The sequence below is a fragment of the Canis aureus genome, chromosome 1, assembly GCF_053574225.1.
Source record: "Canis aureus isolate CA01 chromosome 1, VMU_Caureus_v.1.0, whole genome shotgun sequence".
Taxonomy (NCBI): domain Eukaryota; kingdom Metazoa; phylum Chordata; class Mammalia; order Carnivora; family Canidae; genus Canis; species Canis aureus.
In genome coordinates this window covers 1,783,309-1,792,500 of record NC_135611.1, presented here as the reverse complement: position 1 = coordinate 1,792,500, position 9,192 = coordinate 1,783,309, and the positions used below count along the sequence as shown (strand labels likewise).

Genomic DNA, 9,192 nt, shown 5'->3' with positions numbered 1-9,192 from the left:
AGTTCACCAACGCCGTGGTGCTGCAGCAGCATATCCGCATGCACATGGGGGGGCAGATTCCTAACACGCCACTGCCAGAGGGCTTCCAGGACGCCATGGACGCTGAGCTGCCTTACGACGACAAGGCGGCAGAGGCCCTCAGCGGCTACGATGATGACGCGGACGAGAACTCCATGGAGGACGACGCCGAGCTACAGGAGCCGGCCGGCGACCCGCCCAAGCCACTCCTGGCCTACTCCGGCTCCTGCCCGCCCTCGCCACCCTCCGTCATCTCCAGCATCGCCGCCCTAGAGAACCAGATGAAGATGATGGACTCGGTCATGAGCTGCCCACAGCTCACCACCCTCAAGTCTGTGGAGAACGGGTCCGGCGAGAGCGACCACCTGAGCAATGACTCGTCGTCAGCCGTGGGTGATCTGGAGAGCCGGAGCGCGGGCAGCCCGGCGCTGTCGGAGTCCTCGTCCTCCATGCACGCCCTGTCGCCCATGAACAGCAACAGCGAGAGCTTGCCCTCCAAGTCCCCGGGCCTCAGCAACCAGGAGGAGCCCCCGGAGACGGCCCTAAAGACCGAGAGGCCGGACAGCCCTCCCCCCGCACCCGAAAACGGGGGTGCGCTGGACCTCACGGCGGCCCCGCCCGGCCGGCCAGCCATCAAGGAGGAGGCCCCCTTTAGCCTGCTGTTCCTGAGCAGAGAACGGGGTAAGTGTCCCAGCACTGTGTGTCGTGTCTGTGGCAAGCCTTTTGCTTGCAGGAGCGCGTTGGAGATCCACCACCGCAGCCACACTAAGGAGCGCCCGTTTCTCTGTGCGCTCTGCGGGCGCGGGTGCTCCACTATGGGTAATTTAAAACAGCACTTACTGACGCACACATTGAGCGAGCCGCGTTCTCAGTCCTGTGACCCCGACTCTGCCCTAGGTCCCAGCCAAAGCACTCCTAGCCTGGTTGCCAGCTCCACGCCCACCCTGATCAAAATGGAAGTGAATGGGCACAGCAAGGCCCTCGCGCTGGGCGAGGGCCCGCCGCTGCCAGCCACGGTGCAGGTGCCCCCAGGGCCTCAGGCGGTGATGAGCCCCAGCCTCGCGCCCATGCTGGCCCCCCCGCCACGCCGGACACCCAAGCAGCACAACTGCCAGTCATGTGGGAAGACCTTCTCCTCGGCCAGCGCCCTCCAGATTCACGAGCGTACACACACCGGGGAGAAGCCCTTCGGCTGCACCATCTGCGGGAGGGCATTCACCACAAAGGGCAACCTCAAGGTAAGGCCCGGGCTTGTGCCCCCGCAGCCCTAGAGCTTCTCCCCACCCTGCCCCCGGTGATGTGCTGCAGGCCAGCCTTTTGCTGAGGTCCTGGCCGAGGAGGACATGCTGAGGTCCTGGCTGGGGGCAGAGATGTGCGGGGGGAGCCCAGAGGGGGAGCGCAGTGTGTGCTGCCCACGGCACCTTCAGAGTCTGATGTGTGCTTCCCAAGGTGTGTGTGCTGACCACAATACTGAAAGGCTCACCTTGCAAGGCTGGTAGGCTGCCCTCCCAGGGCTCACATCACCTCCTGGGGGCCGACCACATAGGCACTGCTCCTGGGCCAGCAGTCCCGGAGTCTGGCACAGTCTTGAATCCGGTGGAACACCGAGAACCAGATAAACTGAGCTCTGAAACACTTGCACAAGATACAAATGATGCAGATTCTGTGCAGAGGCTGGGGCTGCATTCTGCTTCTGTCCACGTGGCCGCCAGCAGGGGCTGGCAGGCCTTTGGTGAAAAGCCCACCAGCGTGAGTCGGGCCAGGGTAGTGTTCTTGCTGGAGATGACCACAACCCTGTCTGTTCTTCCGGGAAATTGGGGTGTGGACAGAATGCCAGATGAGCAGCCTCAGCTAAACGTGCCCCTTTCTGTCCACGTCATGTACTTGTTTGGCTCGTGATGTGCTCCTCAGGGTCTGGGAAAAGCTTGAGACCCGTGGCTGCTCCATCCTGGTAGGACAGGAGCTGCCCAAGGCCCCGGCTAGCCACACGCATCTTCCATGTCAGGCCCAAGGAAGCTGGGAGTTCAAGTTCCCCGCCATCCCAGGGCCAGGCAGGGGCACAAGGGGCAAGGCTCTGTGCCTTCTGGGGTTTGCAGCCTCACTGGGGGTCTGCAGGCTGTCCACCGTCCGGGGAGAGTGGCAAGGGAAGAAACGTACACGAGCACATCGAATGGTTGTGCTCTATTTCATAAAGAGAAATAGTGCATATTTAAGGATAAGATGCTCAGAAAGGCTCACCTGTTTTGTCGTCCCCACCTCATGCTCGCAATGGGGAACAGGATCCAGCGGTGAGAGCACCATGCTGGGTTTCTGGAGGATCGTGGGATGTGTGGAGGCAGGCCTGTCCCTGCCTGTGGGCTGGGCTTGCTTACCTGTACCTTGTCTCTCTGTGTGTCTCACACAGGTGCATATGGGCACGCACATGTGGAATAATGCCCCCGCGCGGCGTGGCCGCCGCCTGTCCGTGGAAAACCCCATGGCTCTGCTAGGTGGTGATGCCCTCAAGTTCTCAGAAATGTTCCAGAAGGACCTGGCGGCGCGAGCCATGAATGTAGACCCCAGCTTTTGGAACCAGTATGCTGCAGCCATCACAAATGGGCTGGCCATGAAGAATAACGAAATCTCCGTCATCCAGAACGGCGGCATTCCCCAGCTCCCAGTAAGTCTCGGCGGAAGCGCCATCCCCCCCTTGGGTTCTCTGGCCGCCGGAATGGACAAAGCACGCACTGGCAGTAGTCCACCCATCGTGGGTTTGGACAAAGCGAACTCCGAGACAGGAGCCAGCCGGCCGTTCACACGGTTTATTGAAGATAACAAGGAGATTGGCATTAACTAGGTGTGCACAATCTCGGCCCAGCCGCTCCATCCCATGCGCACAGTGTCAAGTGCGACCGTCGGGCTGCACAGCCTCGGTCCCCAGTTACCCTTGAAATTTTACCTGTAGCAGAAAATACGTCCACTGTGTGGCTGCTAGAAGGTGGTCTCATACGCGCTGCATGGTACATCTTTCTGCAGTGAGCCTGACTGTTGTTGGGGACCCTGTGACCTTTGAAATAAATGTACATCGAAAAGATAAGTCCTTGTAAAACCACCTCCCACCTCGGGAATAGAAAGGGCTCAAACCACATCCACTTCGTTCCTCCCAAAACCTGATAACCCCCGAGAGGGAGAGAGAGGGGTCCCTGTGGCGTTCCAGCGACCCTCACTTGAAGGTTTTGTCCGAATTCCTTAGAAACTCGAACTCTGTTTTTAGACTATTGAAGATGTGGTCAGGTGCTGCCGGGGCTGTGTCTCACGGCTGTACCTTCATCTGTAGTATTTATAATGTTAAGATTATGCGGGTAACAGCCCCAACTTTAAAGGAAGCTTTTGTACTGCAGAATACATCTGGCTATGTGATTTTTTTTTTTTAAGTGGAATTTGTTTTACTATAAATAAGTGCGTTATTTCAATGCAGGCAAATTGTGAAGTCCCGCTGGGCAAGACCGCATGCTTTCCTGTGCAAGTACCTGTCAGTGACGAGCCTTTCTGTTCCTTTTTTAAAATTTTTTTTTTTTTTAATTTAAATGTTTGTAGCTGCTATGTGGACAGTTGCTCTCTAGAGTGGTCTGTAGCCCAGCGATGGGAAACAAGTTACAGACAAACATCACCGTAAATTATTCACAACATTATAAGTGGTTGTGAGGAAATATTTCACGTTATCGAAGTTGTACAATAAAAAGGTAATGTTTGTATAATGTGGTTGCAAACTCTTAATTTATACTATTGCACTTTTAGTATTTTGTATTAGGGAGGTTTGTCTATAATTTGAAGACTTAAAAAAGATGTAAAGTATTTTATAAATAGTACTTTGATTTAAGGAAAATGAAAAAAAAAAAACTGTTACAGTTTCTTGTTTTGTCCTAAGGTCAAACAATATGAGAAATCTATGTCACTTAAACAGAAAAGCCACCAGGACTTGTCTGTTCCTCAATAAACTAGGGCCTGCCGTTTCTTAAATTAAAATGATTTATTTAACTTTTCTACAAAGCCCATTTAAAAACCTCGAACCCCCCACCCCTTCACACAACCTTGATGAATCAATCCTGGGCCCATGGCACCGAGACGAGTGAACGGAGAGAATAGGTGGGGCGCTTTCCTGCCCCCTTCCCCCCTCTGCCCCTGGCAAGAGCGTGACTGCCCCCGAGCTCGGGCTCTTGCGCACAGCACCCCCGGAGGCACTATATCTGGCCATGGTGGCAGCCGGACCTGGGACGGTTTCTAAGTTCCCGGTTTATTTATTATCTTCTCAGATGAAAACAAAGCACAATGTCCAGTGATCTTTCAAAACACAGTGTGAAGCTGCTGACTTTGCTTAAACAGCCTGGCATCAGGAAGGGGACCCTCGGCAGGGTGCGGGGCATGGGGCGGGCTTAGAGCCCGTACGGGCAGTGTTGTGTGTTCTACCTCATTTTGTGCGTTTGCAAGCGTGCCAGAGCCCAAGACGGCGAGCTTCGTCCGACGGCAGCATTCTGAGAGGCCGCGGCGCCCAGTGGCCTTCAAGGTGTGCGCCTGAAGTGGGAGCCGGACAGTGACACATCTTCTTGGCTGAGACAGAAAAACAGGACAATCTTCCCAACATGACCACGCAACAGTAAAGTCACATCGTGTCACCGAACAGAACGGTTGTGCAGACTCCTCAATCAGCAGATTTCGTGGTCTCTTCCTGTCAGAGATGAATGCTGAGCTCTCCCACTCTGTCCCCATGGCCGGGGGGCCGTCCCTCCTCATGGGAGCGGTGGGGGCTCAGGGCTGCTGCTCATCAGCAGTGGAATGTTTTTATTATTTATGTGTCCTTCTTGCTGTGATTTTGTTTTGGGTTTTTTTTTTTGGTGGGGGGTCAGTTAGTATTGGTACCATGTAGTGTTCTCCTCCCAGAAGGATGTGTATATAACTTAAAAAAAGAAATGTAAAGTGTTGTAAATAAGATGGTTCATGAAGGGACGGTGAGATGCGCCCCCTTCTGTATTCAGGACCAGGCTGTCCCTCTCTGCGTGGTGAAGAGAGACGCTATTTTTCTACTGCAGCACCATGTAGGGCCGGGACCCCGGAGCCAGCTGGCATTCTTACCGAGATCCAATATTTTTTATGATAAATCTGTGGCTCGACACATCTACTGATTGAAATGGATGTCTTAGACTAGGTTACTATTTTTGTCATATGGAAATGAATAAAATGCAGGATGTAATATGACTTCTGAATTGCGTTCCTTGATTATTCGAATGGAAAATGTGGAATTTGAGGTTCTGGTCATTGATGGTGGACGTACATCTGTGGTGTTTTCTCCGAGGAAAGTCAACAAGGGTTGACAGCTTAGATTTAAGCAATATCTAAATGTGTATCTTGATTGGTCTTGAAATTTTTATTTTTCACTTTTTTTCCTAAAAAAAAAAAATGCGACCTCCTAATTGTGACTTTATTTTTTAAACATCTGTGATGGAAGATGTAGTAGAAGTTGCCTCCTCGTTAGAGACTGCTGGCAGTGTCCAAAAATGACCACACTCTGAATTGCCTTCCCAACGTCAACGTGAAGTGAGAATAATCTTGGCTCTTGGGAAATAAATCGTGTGCACCGAGTCCTGGTCCGGGCAGGCGCAGGAGGGGAGGTGCTGCTCGAGCCCCGCACTGTGCAGCGGCCACTGGTACCTCCCGGCCCTTTGCTCTGGATGGAGGATGTCTTTACTGTAGAAGAAGCTTTCCCTCACCAGTAACATTTGATAAGACATAAAACTTTAAATAATTTAATAGCTCCTGGATTTCAGCATATCCGATCCGTTTCTTTTTTCAATAGCAACCGACACCTGGAGGCCGCGGCGATCGGTGCCTGGGAAGCCGCGGGCGCTCGTGAACTCCCTGCCCGGCTGATCGGCGGGCACAGGTCATAAACCACAGGCGCTAAGCCGTGCTGGCTTCGGTGCTAGAGGGGAAATCAGTAGACACGAGCCGACCGAGTCAGACCGTAAATTCAATCTGTTTTTTAAAATGGTGAGGAGATAAAGGCTCTTACCGTTTAAAATAACACAAATTGAAATGCAGGGGGAAAACGAGACCTACTTATTTCAAAAACATTTCCAATGTCAAAAACCAGGGCTGTTTCAGCTTAACAAGCATGGATATTTACTTCTTCCTGGCATCAACTCTATTTTGCTCAGACCATGCATCAAAGAATCATAAATGCCAACAATCTCTAAAAAATATTTATTTAAATATATTTCTATTCTGAGTTCTTTACAGGAACCATTAACATTTAAAACTAATTAAAAAGTATTGCTGAAGGGCTAAAAAGCAATTGGTTTTAAACTCCACACTGTTTGGTTCTATCCCCGTGGAGTCAGTGGGTCCCCCTGCCTGCTTCTCCTCTGTGCCCGGCAGATGCTGCCCACCCACGGCACACATTGGGGCTGCCTCTCTGTTGGTGTCCGGCCCAGACACCTCCGAGGCCTGTGTTTCTTTAGACTGCTAATGCCACAGAGGCCCAGGGCCCCGGCTTCTCTTCCCAAGCATGCTTACCACGGAGCAATCCGTCACATGCGTGGGACTCCATGTTCAGCGTGCAGCTGGTGGCTCCGTGTCCAGCATGTGGCCGGCCTGTGGGCCTTGGGTTTCCATCTTTTGTGTTAAACTCCTGGGTTCGTTTGCTGATCACTGGTGCTGAAGTAGAAGCGGCCTCTGGCACCGTGCCCCGAAGAGAAGCAGGCCGTGAACCGGTTCTGCGAGCGGGGCTGTCAGCTGGTTTGTCCACTGTGTTAAGCTTCATCTGCAGAATATTCTATACAAAGCTAGGGAAATAGCTATCGTCCCTTTACTTTGGCACATACTGGGCACATACTGTTGGCATCCTTCAGGAAGGGAGCCCCTCAGTGCCACCACCAGAGACAGCGTCCCACGGCTCTGCCTGCACTCCTGCTCCCAAGTTCCCAGGCTCGGGTGTCGGCGTCCCCTGCGCCGTCCTGCCAGCGAGCTCTGCGGGTCACGGCCAAGGCGCTGGGTGGACGGGCTCTGCTCCCCGACCTACAGGAATGGCATTAATATCCTTGCCAATTCTAAAATCCAGGGTAGTTTGTCTTTCTTTTTTTTTTTTTGAAAGAACTGTCACTAATGTATACCTACCCTTTTCCTCCCAAAATTCACTAGACAAATTGACAGTATTTATATATATAGAAAATACAAATGATTACTTAAGAATATAAATATGAAAACTCTATTACAAATGACTTTGCGAAAGAAAAATCTGTGGAATCATTTTTGGACCGTGAGTAAAAATGTGTTGGTATCTCTGATTATTTTAAATCGTGGAATTTATTTGAAGCTTTTAAAAATGCAATTCTATTTAAGGTAAAATAAAAGAAGCTCTGTGAACCTTATGCTTACCGCATTTTCTATCAGGAAGAGTTTTCGAGATGCCTGCTGCTGTGCACATGGCACACACGGGTCCACGCACAGCTCCTCGCTCACACTGAATACAGACACACGTACATACACATTCGGAGGACTATAACATTAACAAGCGGTGGTTATTTCTCACTGTTCTTTGTAGTAAAATTTTAGAGAACATGAACTATCCACTTGGGTTTTCCTGCCCTAATCTATCACTGTGTCTGCATGTTTTGCTCTGACCTTGGAGGTGTTACAGATCATACTTGGACAGCTCTGCCTCCACTCCCCACCCCCCCCACCCAGGACTGAGCTGGTGTTTCCCGAGCGCTGGCATGACCAGGCCCACAGTGCGAAAGGAGGGCGGACATGAGCGCGCTGGTGTCCCGTTGGGCCAGGGCTCCTCTGCGTCCCCGAGCGCTCTGCCCTGAGGAAAGGGGCTGGGGTTCCTGCATCCACGTGAGTCACTCCCTGTGTGTGATTCAAAAGTGCAAATAAATGTCTGATCTCAGCAGTTCCCAAAGTGATGATTTGTGAACACAGGATTTTGTAAGCCCCCAAGCACTTTCTAAGTTGGCATGATAACACCTCTTTTTAAATTCTAGAATGACCTATAAACTGGAGTTTGGAACAAAGTGGGCAGCCTTCTCTTCAGGGGTCTTCCTGGTGCTCTGGGTAGTCACTAATCCCATTTATTTATTTTTAGCTTGATGGAAGGACACTGAATTTTAATCACTTTTTACAATTAGGGATATAATACCTAAGACACAAATCTTAACATTTCTTTACAGATTTTCATTTATTATATGCAGAACATACAATCCTATTGGCTGGGTGAAGGACAGTTTAAAAACTGCTCTTGTTCCAACCTAGAATTACCAGGAAGAAGTCTGTCCTGCCCTCCCATGAGCTCTGCCACTGCTGAAGAGCCAGTGGGCTTGGAGACCCTGTTCTCCACACTTGTGATGGCAAAAGTCGTAGGTACGTGAGGGAAAGTATGTGGAAACTTCCACATACATTTAAATAAGGATAAATCAGGTTTTGAATTTTAAGTCCACTTTCCTTTGCAAGTAAGCTTTTCCTTAAGGAGTCCTCTGGGATCGTAAGGGCTCAGTGGCAGCATCTCCTTGTTCCCTCTCGGGCATTTTATCTCTAATTCCATGTTTTGTTCTATTTTGCTCTATGATGCTTAGTGCCAGCACGTGGGGCTGGCCTTGGGGGCAGCAGGCAGGAGGGTGGGCTGTACCCCTGAAGGCCACTGAAATGCAGGGCTGGGGGCCACTGACAGGAGAGTGCTCTGGCCCCCTGTTCCTTCTTTGGGGCTTTGAAACATTTTCCTGAGTATTCCAAAGAAGCAGGCATCGTGAAGGCACTCTCTCTCTTTTTTTTTAAAGATTTTATTTATTCATTTGAAAAACACAATGAGGGAGAGAGTGAGCACACGAGCAGGGGCAGAGGGCGAGGGAGAAGCAGGCTCCCTGCTCAGGGCTCGATCCCACGACGCCGAGATCATGACCTGAGCCGAAGGCAGACTCTCAGCCGACTGGACCCCCCAGGCGTCCCATGAAAGCACCCTTTATAAAGGGTGAGCCGAGAAATCAGTTATGTGGCATCAGCAGGTAGACCCCTGCACTGAAAATCAGCCTAACCAGCCTATGATCTCAGCCAAGAAGCAGCTAGATCCTTATTTGCTGTGTTTTGAGGAAAGAGTACCAATCATGAGAGAACCAATCTGGAAAGCCATGGAAGTAAGAGCAACCG

General features: G+C 51.2%; 1 protein-coding gene and 1 long non-coding RNA gene across 2 annotated transcripts in view; one reads left to right on the top strand and one right to left on the bottom strand.

Moving 5' to 3' along the window:
- The window catches only part of LOC144299177 (uncharacterized), an 11,513-nt gene extending 4,739 nt beyond the window's left edge, over positions 1-6,774 (bottom strand). Inside the window, exons 1-2 of the long non-coding RNA XR_013365949.1 lie at positions 6,568-6,774; positions 2,957-3,064 (exon numbers count right to left, since the gene is read on the bottom strand). This is a non-coding gene — a long non-coding RNA (uncharacterized LOC144299177). The remainder of the gene's footprint in view (positions 1-2,956; positions 3,065-6,567) is intronic.
- SALL3 (spalt like transcription factor 3) overlaps positions 1-7,421 on the top strand; it is a 21,264-nt gene extending 13,843 nt beyond the window's left edge. The window contains exons 2-3 of the mRNA XM_077874489.1: positions 1-1,256; positions 2,423-7,421. The exon at positions 1-1,256 is cut by the window's left edge and continues 2,250 nt beyond it. Coding sequence (XP_077730615.1) covers positions 1-1,256; positions 2,423-2,854 — 1,688 coding nt within the window. The 3' untranslated portion in view covers positions 2,855-7,421. The remainder of the gene's footprint in view (positions 1,257-2,422) is intronic.
- Positions 7,422-9,192: the final 1,771 nt, after the last annotated feature.